Source organism: Staurois parvus, unplaced genomic scaffold (assembly GCF_062004578.1).
Source record: "Staurois parvus isolate SC_StPar_1 unplaced genomic scaffold, SC_StPar_1.0 ptg000657l, whole genome shotgun sequence".
Classification (NCBI taxonomy): Eukaryota; Metazoa; Chordata; class Amphibia; order Anura; family Ranidae; genus Staurois; species Staurois parvus.
In genome coordinates, this window is record NW_028318453.1 from 5,274,987 (window position 1) to 5,292,050 (window position 17,064).

The 17,064-nt window shown below is 41.1% G+C and overlaps 1 protein-coding gene across 4 annotated transcripts in view; it reads left to right on the forward strand.

The window, feature by feature from the left end:
• STXBP5 (syntaxin binding protein 5) overlaps positions 1–17,064 on the forward strand; it is a 488,403-nt gene that overhangs the window by 453,967 nt on the left and 17,372 nt on the right. For all 4 annotated transcript variants that reach the window (XM_089694278.1, XM_089694280.1, XM_089694279.1 and 1 more), the window contains 3 exons: positions 13,546–13,711; positions 15,255–15,366; positions 16,320–16,540. In XM_089694278.1, the coding sequence (XP_089550404.1) occupies positions 13,546–13,711; positions 15,255–15,366; positions 16,320–16,540 (499 nt within the window). The remainder of the gene's footprint in view (positions 1–13,545; positions 13,712–15,254; positions 15,367–16,319; positions 16,541–17,064) is intronic.

Sequence of the window (17,064 nt, forward strand, 5' to 3'; positions counted from 1 at the left end):
ACCCTCTGCTGTGAAAAACTGTCCACATCAGGGGAATCACTGAACTCAAATTGATGATGCTCTTCAATACCCTGCTGAACTACATGTTACATAGTGAAGAGAAGTGTTACGTCTCCACAGCTGGGATGAAGATGTGGGTTGTTCCTCAATATTGATAGTGATGGGATCGTGGTTAGACCTACGGTAGAGGACAAGTTACTTTGGAGTGACCATTTATCCATTATAAAAATGTCTATCCTGGAGTAGGAGGCATGGATTGGTGAGGAGGAGGTTTAGTCTTAAGAACCATGATGGCAGCACCAGATATCATATAGGTCATGTTTGTGTAGGAATTTGAAGGTCTGGGATACCAACCTGGTACCAGAAGAAGAGTCCATAGTAGGGTCTCCAATAGTGTTAAGTCACATTCTATGAAAAGCCTACCTTGTTTCAGTTCATTAACAGAAATTAGTGTAGAAATAAAGCAAATTTGTTTAGTGCTTGTGGCATACGTATTCACCAAAGTGTAGGTTACATTGATTTCACAAATGAGAATTAAATGCCAACCAAAGGAATCTATGATATCTTGAATATGTTTGAAGGATACAGTCCCTTTTAATTGCCATAAGGACTCCACATTTTGTTTCTTGCATTATCCATATAGACATGGGAGAAGTGTTAAATTTTCAAGTATGAGAGTTTAGTGGAGGAAAAGTGGGTTTCCTGAACAACAAATCTCCTAGAGAAAGTACTACATTTTGCTGTATTTGTAATTACATTTTGTAAGGGCTATTCAGACCTCTTGTGTTTAATAAGACTTTGAAGTTCATAATATGGGTTTGTGTGTGGTGGAACTTATGCTTTGGTGTCCTAAAAAAATATGGTACAGTACCTTTTTTGTAGGTGCAGACACCATAGGGAGATTGTAATGGTTTCAAGTAGAAATGTCCATCTGAGGTAGTGTGCTCTGAGTAGTATGGAAAAATGTGGTTCATTGGATGATCACTTATCTTTGCAATACTACATGCCCTTTTGCTCATCGTGAAGAGAAGATATATGTTCTATGCGACTGGAATAGCATGAGAAAACAACAAGATAAAGTAACTGAGTTGCAGAGCCATAAAAACATGGTTGAGATCCCTGTTGTGGATTCAAAAGGCCATAGCTCTAGGAGGAGTAACTTGTGTAGTAAAATGGGAAAAAAAAAATTGCAGTAGAACACCTCAGGGTGCAATGTCTGGTAGAAATCCTGCTTTAGAGGTTCTAAGAACCCTGTCAATACAGATTTCCAAGGCACTCAGTGAGGGTACAAAATTCTTCATAATTTGTTGGATCAGCACAGGGAAGTCAGGTTGTGCCACAGTTTCTGGTATGCCCCTAAATTGTTTGTTCCACCCAGAATGATTCTCCATGTCTATCTGTTTTAAGCCGTTGTATTTCAGATTCGTGATCTGCTTGTGCATCTACCAGATCATTGTGCACCATAAAAATGTAATTATAGGCTACTTTACTGGAATGCAATGCTAAAGTGTATCCTGAATGGGGTTTGAATAGAGGTCTTTGTAACATTGACAATACTAGATTTAACTCCCAAGGCTGTAAGGCATGTCTAACATGAAGCAACATGTTAACTCCTTGTATGATAGTGCGAAATTGGTAATCCGCAAGATCAGACATCTGACCTTTGGTGCTAAGGGCCAAGTGGTGTTCTCCTCCCAGCTGCAGGAAAGTGAAAACACTGCCAACTAAAAAGCATACGAGTAAACCATGAGAGGTTCACACCAGTAAAGAGAAGTCCTCCATGTTACATTTATAAATCTTGCACAAAGTAGATTTACTTGCTTTTAACATGGTCAGGATTACAAAATCCTAAATGCTTTTCAGAACCTGGATTTCAACAACCAGGCTGTGACGCTAGTGACCAAAATGCAGTGGAAGAACAGTTCTTGAGATAAAAGATCTGGTAGAGGCCACAGAGCATCCGCTAACAAATTAGGTCAACGTACCACTCTCTATGGCTGGTTCAGGGCTGTGGAGAGATACTCTTTACCTAAATTCTTTGAGAGAGTTTCTACACCGGAAATGCATAAATCTGGGTATACTAATCCCATGGCACTGCATCTGCTATATCAGCTGCCAAGTCCTGTGTCATTGAAAACCTGTCCAGCTTCTTTTGAACTGAGATGGTTAGCAAGTACATAACCAATGTTCTTCGAAGCAGAAATACTGTATGTCCTGGAACATCTCTGAATAGAGAACACATTCCCTAGGTTCAGGTGTAGGCAGAGAATATCTGTCTGCCAGTTTTCTACCCCTGGAATGTGTATTGCACAAATTTTCTGGAAAATTAAACTCCACTCAGGACAGGATAAATCCTACCTCCATTGCCAACACAACACTCTTGGTGCCCCTTAAAGATTTGTGTATGCCACAGTGGCATTGTCTGACTGAACCTGGAATAGATGACACAAAAAAATGGGGGGCATTACTTATGTTGGCCCACATGCCCGCTGTCCTATAATCCCGTGTACTTCTCAAGCTGAGAGTGATAAAATCCCACCCATCTCCTGTGTGTGACTTAAGCCAAAGGTGGGGAGATTCCCAATTGTGTAGATAAACATGCCCTCTTACTAAATAGACACACTCTTTGCTGTGGTAAAGGGGGCTGCAATGAGGCTTTACAGTTATGTGATGGAAAAATAGGAGATTTTACTTTTTTTTTTCCTTGACACAATTTTTTTTTTTTTTTGCCAATGTAATTGTGTATTGAACCACAATGGACAAATACTTTAATGATCTGGGAAAATTTGCATTTGTTGGTTAACTGGAGACTTTCAGGGTTTCCAGTATCCATCCTAAATCTGCCCATAGCTGTTAACAGATAACTCCTAATTCGAGGAAAATCTAGCTTAAATGAAAGAGCCATCCATTCTAAGGACACCAAACTAAAATAGGTTTGAGGTGGGAGGGGTTCTGGCCCCAAGGGCCTTCTGTCTTCCCCCTGAGTTGCTTAAAGTGGACCTGCTAACAAAATACAATTTTCACCATTGTACTGGCTTTCATACAGCAGCCAGGTGAGGGCAGTCCTGGGATGCCTAATCAGGAGTCTGATTTTACCTGGAGTCGGCTGTCTCTGCTGGGCTTTTAACACCATAGGGGAAGATGGCTGATTTAGGGCCTAGCTTTTAGCAATGGAGCAGAAGATTACAGCAGGACATGGGTGGGTTTGCTGGGCATGTTGATTGAGGTCACCTCAGCATAAAAGTAAAGAGGGGGTTAAATAAAGGGAGAAAGGTGTGGTTTCTCTTTATTGTGCGGTGTCCAACATCTAAAAATTAGAATATCGTGCAAAAGTTCATTTATTTCAGTAATGCAACTTAAAAGGTGAAACGAATATGAGATAGACTCATTACGTGCAAAGCAAGATAGTTCAAGCCGTAATTTGTAATAATTGTGATGATTATGGCTTACAGCTCATGAAAACCCCAAATCCACAATCTCAGAAAATTAGAATATTACATGCAATCAATAAAACAAGGATTGTACATAGAACAATATCGGACCTCTGAAAAGTATAAGCATGCATAAGTACTCAGTACTTGGTTTGGGCACCTTTTGCAGCAATTACTGCCTCAATGCGGTGTGCCATGGAACCTATCAGCCTGTGGCACTGCTGAGGTGTTGTGGAAGACCAGGGCGCTTCAATAGTGGCCTTCAGCTCTTCTGCATTGTTCGGTCTCATGTCTCTCATCTTTCTCTTGGCAATGCCCCATAGATTCTCTATAGGGTTCAGGTCAAGAAGTTTGCTGGCCAATCAAGCACAGTAATCCCACAGTCATTGAACCAGGTTTTGGTGATTTTGGTAGTGTGGGCAGGTGCCAAGTCCTGCTGGAAAATGACGTCAGCATCCCCATAAAGCTTGTCTGCGGAAGGAAGCATGAAGTGCTCCAAAATCTCCTGGTAGACGGTCGACCCTGGGCTTAATGAAGCACAGTGGACAAACACCAGCAGATGACAAGGCTCCCCAAATCAACACAGACTGTGGAAACTTCACACTGGACTTCAAGCATCTTGCAGTGTGTGCCCCTCCATACTCTGGGTCCTTGGTTTCCAAATGAGATGCAAAAGTTGCTCTCATCAGAAAAGAGGACTTTGGACCACTGAGCAACAGACCAGGTCTGTTTTTCTTTAGCCCAAGTAAGTTGCTTCTGACATTGTTTGTTGAGGAGCGGCTTGACAAGAGGAATACGACATTTGAAGCCCATGTCCAGGATCCCTCTGTGTGTGGTGGCTCTTGATGCACTGACTGCAGCCTCAGTCCACTCCTTGTGAAAGTCCCCAACACTTTTGAATGGCCTTTTCCTGACAATCCTCTCCAGCCTGCGGTCATCCCTGCTGCTTGTGCACTTTTTCCTTCCACGCTTTTTCCTTCCACGCTTTTTCCTTCCACATAACTTTCTATCAATGTGCTTTGATACAGCACTTTGGGAACATCCAACTTCTTTTGCAATTACCTTTTGAGGCTTTCCCTCCTTATGGAGAGTGTCAATGATGGTTTTCTGCACAACTGTCAGGTCAGCAGTCTTTCCCATGATTGTGATTCCTACTGAACCAGACTGAGAGACCATTTAAAGGCTCAGGAACCCTTTGCAGGTGTTATGGCTTAATTAGCTGATTAGAGTGGGACACTCTAATCAGGATTTACCCCCCTTAATGACCAGGCCTTTTTTTGCTGTAATTTATTAGATACTGTAATTTATGCCTTTTTTTGCTATACAGCGCTGCACTAATTCAAATGATTGCGCGGTCATGCAATGCTGTACCCAAACGAAATTTACGTCCTTTTTTCACACAAATAGAGCTTTCTTTTGGTGGTATTTGATCACCTGTGCGCTTTTTATTTTTTGCGCTATAATCAAAAAAAAACGAAAATTTTGAAAAAAAAACTATATTTTCTACTTTCAGCTATAAAAAATATATCGTAAACTCAAAGTTAGTCATAAATTTAAGCCAAAATGTATTCTGCTACATGTTTTTGGTAAAAAAAAATCCTGTGCATTAGCGGGCAAACTGGCGCTATCTAGGAGGGGCGCTAACACTATCGGAAGTCACCAGTGACACTAATACAGTGATCAGTAAAAATCTGTTCACTGTAATCAATGACACTGGTGACAGGGCAGTGAAGGGGTTAACTGGGGGGGGGAGGGGGTGATCAAGGGGTTGAATGGGATTTCTGGTGCACTAGCGGGCAAACTGGCGCTATCTGGGAGGGGCGCTAACACTATCGGAAGTCGCCAGCGACACTGATACAGTGATTAGTAAAAATCTGTTCACTGATCAATGACACTGGTGACAGGGCAGTGAAGGGGTCAACTCGGGGGGGGGGGGGGGGGTTGGGGGGGGCGATCAAGGGGTTAGACGGGATTATTGGTGTATTAGCGGGCAATCTGGCGCTATCTGGGAGGGGCGCTAACACTATCGGAAGTCGCCAGCGACACTGATACAGTGATCAGTAAAAATCGGTTCACTGATCAGTGACACTGGTGACAGGGCAGTGAAGGGGTTAACTGGGGGGGGGGCGATCAGGGGGTTAAATGTGACTAGAGTGTTCTAACTGTCAGTGTGTAGTGTTTTACTCACTGTTTGGATGTCTTCTTCTCTGTCTGGAACGGAATGTGTCCAGGCAGAAAAGAATGACATCATATCCTGCCCTGTGTAAATGTCAACACAGGACAGGATAGGACAGGGACCGATCATGTGATTTCAGCCAGAAATCACTGGCTGAAATCTAATGATTGATCCCTCCTGGATCGAATCGTGTCACCCGCGGGTCGGCGGGAGCGCGCGCGCGTGCCCCCTGCCCGCGAATGTGTCGGGAGCGCGGAGCACGTTTTAAAACGTGCTTTTACGCTCCACTGCCGCCCTGCACACGTATATACACAGTGGCAGGGCGGCAAGCGGTTAATATTTTTGTCATTAAAAAAAAGAATATATCACGCACACACACACACACACCCTGTTCAAGTCAAATCGGGACTTTTGAGTTTACATAATAAAAAAACAAATTTCAAGGAATGTAATGCATTTATTTGTTGACATACTCCCCTGCTACATTTATACACTTATCCTAGCATTTACCTGATGCCTGAAAAGCTTTGGCATGGAAAGATTAGTCAGTACGCCTGAACCATCCTAGGACAGCCTGCTTCACTTCGTCATCTTGTTCACTGTTCCCACAGAAAGATTTGTCTCTTGTGCAGTTTTATGACAGGTTATGCATTGATTATTCAGGGCTGGGAACACCTCAGCCAGGATGATCACTGATGGAAATTTGACCATCTTTGAAATGTTTACACCATTCAAATGTCTTACTTTGGCTGAGCGTCTCATCATTCTTCTGTGTTTGAAGTGTTCTGGAGATATACACGGGTTTTGCACCTTCGTTCACAAGAAACTTCATCACCACAACCTGTTTAATGCACGCACGAACACTGTTGTCTGCCATCTTGATTAATGGTCTCTGGACTGGCCCACGACATGTGCGCCGCCTATCAGTAATAGGACACACTTGCCACTTATTCTGTGTAGTACCGCCACGCTAGCATCCCTTTTTTAATACCTGTAAAATTAAAATTCCTGGTTTGCCTTGAACGCCCCTCGTATGTTAGCAGAGATAATCTTCTGATCACTACTTTAAGCCAGCAATATTAGTTCTGAAATAGCGAGTGCAATGCAAACATTTACTGAATCTGTACCTAAAGGTGCCATTCTCACAAATGTAATTGTTTATATTTATAATATATACTGTATAAATCAACTTTGCCCATGGAGTATGTCCCAATTTCAGCCATCTCTGCTAGGTCTCTAATATTACAAGTGTATTCAGCGGCACCTAACCCTAATTTTATGTTCAGCATCTGCACAGTATATATGCAGTGATGTATTTTTTTATGCAGTCAAAACAATATCATATTCCCTTAAACCCAGTACACACCTACTGAAAGTCAGCCAGTTCAGCAGGAACCAGCCAACTGTCGATCGGTGTACCACTGTCTAACAGAAGCCGGTCATACTTATGTGCTTTCTATTCTTTGCCAATCTTCTACAGAGTTCCACTTTCCTATTGTAATACTATTCGTACTCGGTACATTTCTACCTCTACCAATACACCAGCATAGCAGTGCTAGATCTTCATAGTGCGGCACAGTAGCACCTTCAAAAAATTAAAAGGTATTACATGTGTTGCAATTCCCAAAATTTCATCTAATAAACAGCCATTTATTTCAAACTGCATACAGTAATTTCAGGAGGATTTTTTTTAAAAATTTTAGCTCTCTTCACAACAATCTGTCTGGTTATACTTTCACAGTACAGGTTTGTAAAAGTACACAGGAGTTGCTACTACTAGTATAACTTTTAGTTTCCTAAAGCACTGTGTATCATAAATCTTTTCCATTTAGAACCTTCCAATCTGCTATAGGCCGGGCAGGACATTCCTTGTTGTGACTGGGCGTCAAATGACATCCTGTCATAAGGAACTGTCTGCAGAGCCACACAGCAGCGCAATCCGTCACCAGCTGTGTCCACGGGACACAGCCGATGACATATCACTACACCGACCCATTGCCAGTGTCATGTGACTGCTATGACAAATCACAGTAGATCACATGTCAATTGTATACAATGGATGGCTTCCTGTCATGCCATCCATTGTATACAATTATGTTGTTAGCAGTGACTGGTCAAAGCAGTTACATGATACAGACAGGGCCAATCACAGCCCATCTGTATCATGTGAGGAGCTTTGCCTAATCACAGCAAAAGACAATGAATCCATTTCATTCAATAACAATAATTGAAAAATATCAATTAAATATATTGGTATTAGCAATCATGTGTTAAACGAAAAAAAAAAAATCCTGATCACTTGTCCAGAGTAGTTCAATGTTACTATGGTAACATGGTATTGCTTTGGTAACAGTGTGTTGAATACAAAAATCGTAATTTTAAAAAAAATGTAATAAAAAATAGAAAAATTTGAAAAAAATACTAATTTTTTTTTTTTTTTTTAACATACTGTCACCAGTCAGTGTGTGATCACTGCCACACAAGTTATATAATAACTCTGTATTGAACTGGTGACAATATGTGTAAAAAAAAAAAAAAAATACAATTTTTTGGAAAATTTATAAATAAAAAAAACTAACAAAAAATTAGAACCTCCAAAAAACTCACTATGCCTCTTACTAAATGCATTGCACTGTCTATTTTCCAAAAATGGGTGATTTTGGGGGTATTTGTACTATCCTGGTGTTTTCGGGCCTCAAATGAGATGGGCCATCAGTACATCAGGACTGATCAATTGTCAGATAAATATACCTTGGTTTGTGGACTTTCTAACTTTCCTACATACTAAATAATATATACTAATATGGGGTATTTTCAGCAAATAAAATGTAGCAGAATACATTGACCTAAATTTACGAAGACATTTTTTATTTGCAAAATATTATAACCGAAACGAAGAAAAATGGGGGGGGGGGGGGGGGATTCCTTCAAAGGTTTCAGGGTTTTTTTTTTGTTTTATTTAGCAAGAAATGAAAAATTCAGTGGCAATTAAATACCACCAAAAGAAAGCTCTATTTGGAAAAAAAGTTATGAAAATTTCATATTGGTATAGTGTTGCATGACAGTATAATTGTCATTCAAAGTGCGACCACTGAAAGCTAAAAATTGGCCTGGGCAGGAAGGGGGTAAAAGTGCCTGGTATTGAAGTGGTTAAGAAAAAAAAAATACTTAATATTCCTTCATCCTTTGCAGCTCAGTGCTGCTGATCTCCTGCAGCCCCGTGCAGGTTTATTTCAGATTTCCCATGTATGGTTGCTAATGACTTTGCTGATGTCACTATAGAATTATGCAATATGCATTTAAAGTGATACTAAACCCAGGACTCTGCATACCTTGTCTCCCACAGTACACAGAACATGGAAATGCAATTATTTTGGTAAACAAACTGCTAAATACCTTTTCTCATCAGCAGTTAAAGCAATCTTGTGACTTCAGCAGAGCACTAGTTAAAGCTTGTAGGAGGAGTTTTCTTTCTGCTCTAGGAGGATGTGAAACCTCTGACCCTCTGTCTGCTGATCACATGTACCCTCCCAAGGAAAAAAAAAACCTCTCTAGAAAAACACACCAAACTGAGCATGTACATGACCACTTTTTCAGTCTGTATCAGGTGGTCATTTCAACAAGAGGAGGGGCAGAGAAGGATCAAACAGTCTTTTTACACAATGCAGAGGATTAACCCCTTAGGTTCCACATTGTGTATATAAAGCATGCTTTACCTCATATACAGACTGATTTTACTGTTGTGCGTTTAGTAACACTTTAAGCTGTGTTGTAAATATGAATTTAGGTATCAATGAGATACTTTCATCTATATCCAACTTGTTAGTGTTACTAAACCGACAACAGTAAAAATCAGTCTGTTTATGCAGTAAAGCATGCTAGTTCTACTCAGTGTGGAACCTAAAGGGTTAGTCCTCTGCATTGTGTAAAAATGCTTTTTGAACCTGACTTCTCTGTCCGTCCCCCTCTTATTTTATTATACAGGATTTATATAGCGCCAACAGTTTGCGCAGCGCTTTACAAAATGAAGGTAGACATTACAGTTACAATATAATTTGCTACAAGAGGAAACAGAAGGCCCTGCTCGTTAGAGCTTACAATCTAGGAGGAAGGGTTGAGCGATACAAAAGGTAATAGCTGTGGGGGGATGAGCTGATGGAGGAAATAAATGGCGGTTTACTAGGTAGAAGCAGAATAGACTTCTTTAAAGAGGTTTTCAGGGATCGTCTAAAGGTGGATAGATTAGGAGACAGCCAGACAGATTGAGGTAGAGAATTCCATAGGATGGGAGAAGCTCGGTAGAAGTCCTGGAGGCGAGCATGGGAGCAGGTGACATGGGAACTAGAGAGCAGAAGGTCTTGGGAGGATCAAAGAGAGCAGTTTGGTTGATATTTTGAGACCAGGTTGGTGATGTAGCTGGGGGCAGAGTTGTGGATGGCTTTGTAAGTTGTTACTATTTTGAATTTTATTCGTTGGGTGAGTGGAAGCCAGTGGAGGGATTGGCAGAGAGGGGTAGCAGACGCTGAACGGTTGGTAAGGTGAATGAGCCTGGCAGCAATATTCATGATGGACTGGAGGGGGAATAGCCTATGTAAAGGTAAGCCAATGAGGAGGGAGTTGCAGTAGTTGAGTCGAGAGATTACAATGGAGTGAATTAGGCACTTTGTGGTATCATTGGTTAAAAAGGGGCGTATTCTGGAGATGTTGCAGAGGTTGAGGCGGCATGATTTGGACAGGGATTGGATCTGGGCCTGAAAGGTTAGTTCAGAATCCAGGGTTACACCTAGCACCTTGGCATGCAGGGATGGGTTGATAGTGGTTCTATTGATCCTGACTGAGAAATCAGGGGAAGAGGCACGTGGGGGAGTAAATACTATGAGCTCAGTTTTGGATAGATTGAGTTTTAATAAGTGGAGTGACATGCAGTCTGATATGTCTGTTAGCAAATCGGTGATACGTGTAGAAACTGATGGGGTGAGCTGAGGAGTAGAGAGATTTGTGTGTCATCAGCATAGAAATGGTATTGGAAACCATGGGAAGCTATCAGCTGACCTAAGGAAGAAGTATAGATCGAGAATAGGAGAGGTCCAAGGACAGAACCTTGGGGAACCCCGACAGTAAGGAGGAGGAAGTAGAGTTGTAAGTGACGCTGAAGGTGCGGTGAGTTAGGTAAGATTCAAACCAATGGAGAGTTTAGTCACAGCGACCAAGTAAATAGAGTATTTTGAGCAGGAGGGGGTATTCAACTGTGTCAAAGACAGAGAGGTCCAAGAGCAAGTGTACAGAATAGTGACCATTGGTTTTAGCGGTTAGTAAGTTTGTGAGTTTTAGGAGAGCAGCTTCTGTGGAGTATTGTGCGTAAAATCCAGACTGAAGGGGATCAAGAAGATTATTTTCAATAAGGTGGCAGCTCAGCCGGTTGTAGACTAGACGTCCAAGGAGTTTGGAGGCAAAAGGGAGTAAGGAGATGGGTCTTAGGTTGCCAAGATTGGCGGAATCCAGTGAGGCTTTTTTAAGTATGGGGGTGACTAGCGCATGTTTTTGAGAGTTGGGGAAGAAGCCAGTAGAAAGGGAGAGATTGAAGATATGAGTTAAAGAATGAAGGATAGAGCCCAAGGGTGATCGTAGTATTTGCGAGGGAACAGGGTCCAGGGGGAAGATGGTTAGGTGGGCTTTAGAAAACAGTTTACCAACCTCCTCTATAGTAGCTGGGTTAAACACGGGAAGTATAGACTGTGCAGGTGGACAAGGAGTGTAGGGTGAGGGAGATATCTTTACAGTGGAGATCTCATCACGAATTGTATCAATCTTATTTTTTTTTTAAGTGATTAGCGATCTCCTGGGCAGTGAGTGAGTTAGTGGGTGGAGTTAGAGAAGGACGAAGTAGAGAGTTAAAGTTAGAAAAGAGTTGACTGGGATTGCGTGAGAGGGTGTTAATGAGCGTGATAAAATAGGTCTGTTTGGCAGTGTGGAGACAAGAATTGTATTTTTGAAGGGCAGATTTATATTGGTCGAAGTCTTGCTGGGTCTTAGTCCTACGCCATAGACGCTCAAGAGCATGGCTACGTGTTTTGATGTATCTGGTATTGTCTGCTTGCCGGGGCTGTAGCAGTCGGGACCTAATTCTGTGTGTAGTGAGGGGGGGGCCAATGTGTCCAGGATGGATGACCGTGAACTGTTGTAGACAGAAGTGGCCAGGTTGGGGCAGGACAGGGCTGAGATTTTGTCAGAGACCATCTGTTTCCGAAAAAATAAGAGAAGGGTTAAGATAATTAAGGTTTCTATGGGTAACTGTTTGGTAGTTGGAAGACGAGGAGGAAGCCGAGGAGGGAGTGAAGCTAATAAGGGAGTGATCAGAGAGAGGAAGAGGAAAGTTGGTGAGGTTGCAAGGAGTGCATAGGTAGGAGAATACAAGGTTGAGGAAGTTACCATTCGAGTGAGTAGAAGCATGTGTTCATTGTTTTAGGTCAGAAGAAGTGATTAGGCTCAGAAGTTTAGAGGTAGCAGGAGTGTTCAGATTAACAGGGATGTTGAAGTCACCAAGAATGATAGTGGGAATTTCAGTAGAGCGAAAGTAAGGCATCCAGGCAGAGAAGTCATCAAGGAAGCTTGATACCGGTCCAGGAGGACGATTGATCACAGCAATTCTTAAAGAAACTGGAGAGAATAGACGAATACAGTGAACTTCAAATTAGGAGAGGGACAGAGAGAGGGAATGGAGGACCTGAAAAGTGCTTTGAGGGGATAGGAGGATTCCTACTCCACCTCCTTTCTGTCCACTAGGGCTGGGAGAGTTGAGTCCAGAGGAGACCACCATGGGAGAGGACAGCAGGAGAGGGAGAGTCAGATTCATGAAGCCAGGTTTCTGTAATTGCAAGCAAGTTAAAGGAGTTTATGATAAAAAAGGTCATGGACAGAGGTGAGTTTGTTACAGACAGAGCGAGCATTCCAGAGGGCACAGGAAAAGGGGAGGCTCCTGATAAGACATATCTTGTGGAGTCGCTCTGCACATGCTCAGTTTGGTGTGTATTGCTAGAGAGGTTTGGGGGGGGGGGGTTTATGTGGTCAGCACAGGGCCAATTAATATTCAGACCGGTCAGGGGTTCTTCATCCTAGAGCAGAATGAAAACTCTTCCTACAAACTTTAACATGTGCTCTGCTGGACACTGTAAAGTCACAAGACTGCTGTAACAGCTGATGAGAAAAGGTATTTAGCAGTTTAATTTAGACGTTTAATTTAAAATAATTGCACTTACATGTTCTGTGTACTGTGGGAGACCAGATATAGTGAATGCATGGCCCTGGGTTTAGTAACACTTTAAATACTCCACATATGGTATAAAAAACTTTGGTGCGAGCAGCCTTTCTAATATTCATTGCTATCATTAGAGCTATAATTTGCGATTTCAATGGATTTGATATTCTTTTTAAGTCCCCTTAATTTTTTTATAAACTTTTCGAATGGCTCTAAGTTTATTTAATCTAAAGTAATTTAAAAAAATGTACAAAAAAATTACTTTGTAAAATTGCTTTATTAGGTTAAAGCATATATGATTAGTGTGTGGTTTTACATACACAAATATTTTGTAGCCTGTTTAATGGAATGTTGTGTGTTCCTGTGTGTACAGAGTAGGTAATACAGTGGCACAAAAATGCAGGCTTTCTTATGCCATGTAGCCATTTAGTACAACACAATCTTTTGTCAGGTAAGAGTTTCTATCCATGTTTTTTACCTGTGTATTTAGTTGTTTGGCTGGAATTGTCTTCTAGATGCAACCTATGTCTTAAATTGGTAAGATAAGCACATGCAGATTTTCTTCTATCAAAATTCTTATGTAATGAAAAAATGTTACTCACAGCAAGAGTTAGCAAACAGTTTGCTGTATTATTGTATTGTAACTTTAACCAGTTTAAACTTGTCTGTTCTGCTTTCTAAAGTTTGCCAAGTTTAAGGCCGCTGTTGGATGTAAATTATTTGCCGATAACCAACATGAGGATAGCCCGAACATTCTGCTTCACGAACAATGGGCAGGCGTTATATCTGGTCTCAGCTACTGAAATCCAGAGAATCACCTACAGCCAAGAAACCTGTGAGAACCTACAGGTAATTTCTTTCGATTTGCTGACTGATGTAGTTGTTCTATAAATTAGGAATGTTTAATATTAAAGTTAGAACCAAATAACTAGTCAATATACATTTCAGGAGTGGAAACAATATATTGACCAAATGCCACTACAAACTTAACAGGAGAGCTGCATAGTTAGAAATAGCAACAGTAAAATTAAACCTTACCTGGATGACCATGTAGTATTTAAGTATAAGGAAATCCAACATTTTCTTGTAGGTTTAACTTGAGAAGGGATAGGTTAGAACCCAGTTAAGTTTTTTGCTGTCTGTGTCCTTGCTGTGGGGATCCACCCTTCCTAATTGTCCCAGTGACCTTTTTATCACTGTTCTAGAAAGCGAAATGCAACATTTTCCAGTTATCACCAGAACAGGAATAAAAGGGAAATCCTCCAATGAGCATATCTATAATAGCAACAGTTCTCACTTGAGAAATTTCCTTTAACTTGTAGGCATGACAGACAAGATGTCAGATAAGAACACCTGCCAATAGCATCAGGGGTTGTAATTCTTCCTGGGGATGCAAAGCATTGCAGCTGCAGCATGTGTACCCCCTCGACTGCTGCTGTGTAATTTATGCTCCTAAAAAGCCTGAAGGTACTCCTTAGAATGTGGTCCCCCTGTGTAGGCTATAAAGTAGTCTTACATGTTAAGCAATGTTAGTGCGGCCAGTAACAGTACACACTGATCAGCACTCACAGCCATCTGGCTGTAAGAACTGATTGTATGCTGGTTTTCCAGCATGCCCATTTGATAAAATCCAGTCATCAGGCTGGCTTCTGTCAGACAGGCTGCTGTACACTCGGGCCAAAACTAAAAAAAGAAAAAAAGGTTTTGCCTTTTAGTTTTACTTTAAGATTAGTAAACTGCATTGCATTACAGTTTCTTAATTTAATCCTTTTGACTCTTAGTGTGGGGAGAGCCCCACTACAAGGGCAACATTAGATCTCACCTGCACTTTAGATTTAAAAGATCGGTTGAGAGTTGTCATTAGCACACAGTGACCTTTAATAACAGAGGCATGCCTTGAATGCAGCATACACTGTACATGTGCTAGTATGCAGAATGTAAATGAGTACACAGCAGAAAATGGCATGTTAAGAGATTTAATAACATTTATTGAACATTTTAGTTCCACTTTTTTCAAAGTTTAATTTTTTTTTATCATGTGTATTTGTGATTTAATGTTGATAAAATATAACCATTTCATATTAAAGTGATCAAATGATTATTGATATTACATATTGCAAAGGTCTGCCCAGTCTCCTAATAAACTGCAGCAGAACACTAATCCTGTTATTGTGAAATTACAAAGAGAACTAAATATCTTGTAAGGTGTAATAGAACATATCGACGCACTCTTATGTTGGCATGAAAAAGCTTTTATATCATATTTCATCTGCATTACTTTCTAGTGAAATGATACATAGGCAATTTAATATATATGATGATAAAGAAGACTTGCCATAAATTACTTCCTCAGAAACTCCAAGCAATTAAGTCTGTGTGTATCTTTTTTTAGGAAATGCTAGGGGAACTGTTCACACCTGTCGAAACACCAGAAGCCCCTAACAGAGGGTTCTTTAAAGGCTTGTTTGGAGGTGGAGCACAATCACTCGACCGAGAAGATCTCTGTGAGTTTTATATTTTCTCTTCATATATATTTTTTCAGATCTTTGAAATGGTACGTAAATTAAAATGAACCTCTCAGTATGGAAGAATGGGAGCTGCCATTGCAGAGGTAATCAGAGTACTGGTGCAAACCAGAAGTCTGACATTTACGGCATGTTAGACTTTCTCTATACTTGTACAGTTAGCTTCACATTTTTGTTTAATTATATATTCTCATAGGATTCACAGTACATATGTGAGTATGTTAAATCAGATTTAGCGACGATGATTCTGTGAAAAGAAGGTAATACAGCAATGTATAGTAGATGGTGAGAGAAAATTTAATACTGAATAAAAACGAATAATGTCATTTTTACCTCAATACAACACCTAAAACGAGGTGGTCTCACTCCTGGTCCTAGAAAGCTGAACCTGTGTGGATCATCTGCCCAGGGCAGGAGAGCTGGAAGCACTTGGTGGAGACTACAACCCTGGTGGATACCTCATATGAGTGCCCTGGGTGAGGAACCTGGATCAGTGTTAAGGGTCTCTGGATGTCTGGAATCCCCCTGCTGGCCAAGGAAAAGGTTATCCCCATCAGAGTGACAGCTTGCCAGATGATCCACACAGGTTCAGCTTTCTAGGACCAGGAGTGGTCTGACAACTCAAATGCGCATATTATGCGCTTTCTGGTGAGTGCATAATATTAGACACTTTTCAGCACGGAGTCAACCACTTTTGCACGGCTTATTGGGACTATTGTATCATGTTATGAGGACACTTATCAATCACTAGTAAGCACCAGTAGCCCATCACTTATTACTTTATATGTTACTTTATATTAACCATTTGTAGCGCTGCATGTGTTGTTATTAATAAGGTGGAGGTGTATACACACACATAGCACAATTCGGGTAACATTCCTGTAGGACTTATTTAAGTTTTTAATTATTACATTTTACTTTCCATATTGTAGTTGGAGAAACCGCATCTGGGAAAGCATCACGGAGCCTTGCTCAGCACATTCCTGGACCTGGGGGCATTGAAGGAGTTAAAGGAGCAGCATCTGGTGTTGCTGGTGACTTAGCACGTGCTAGGTTGGCCCTGGACGAGAGAGGACAGAAGCTAGGAGAATTAGAAGATAAGACAGCTGCCATGCTTGCAAGTGCAGATTCCTTTTCAAAGCAAGCTCATGAGGTATTGCAAATACCATGTTATTTAATGCATTGATAATATTTGTTTATCTGAAAAGTTATCTAGATAAAAATGCATTATCATGCTGGGGTCCAAAACATTGGTAAAGTAACCTTACCTCCCTTGTTTAATACCACCTATTGATCATTTAACCATTTGTAGAGGAGGGCCTGGAAATAAAATTATTCTGTTATTGTTTATCAGTTTCTTCTGAAAGTAGCTTGCATTTAGGCTCCCACTGAGTCAGAATCATGCTGTGTAAATGTGACACTCTGACACTTTAACCGCTTCATCACTGGAGGACATAGGTTATACATCCTCTAGTTGAAGCTGGAATGTGGTGTTTGTGGCTGCAGCCATGAACCTGGTATCGGTGTTTTTAGCCGGTGATGCTGAACACTGTAAAAATAATCCTAGCAGCTAAATTGTCACTGGAATGCTTTTACCCCTTTCACCCCTGTTCCTTGCTCTCCTGTCCCACTGGGGAGCCCAGGACTGCAGCAGACAGCTGACCATAGAGATGATCG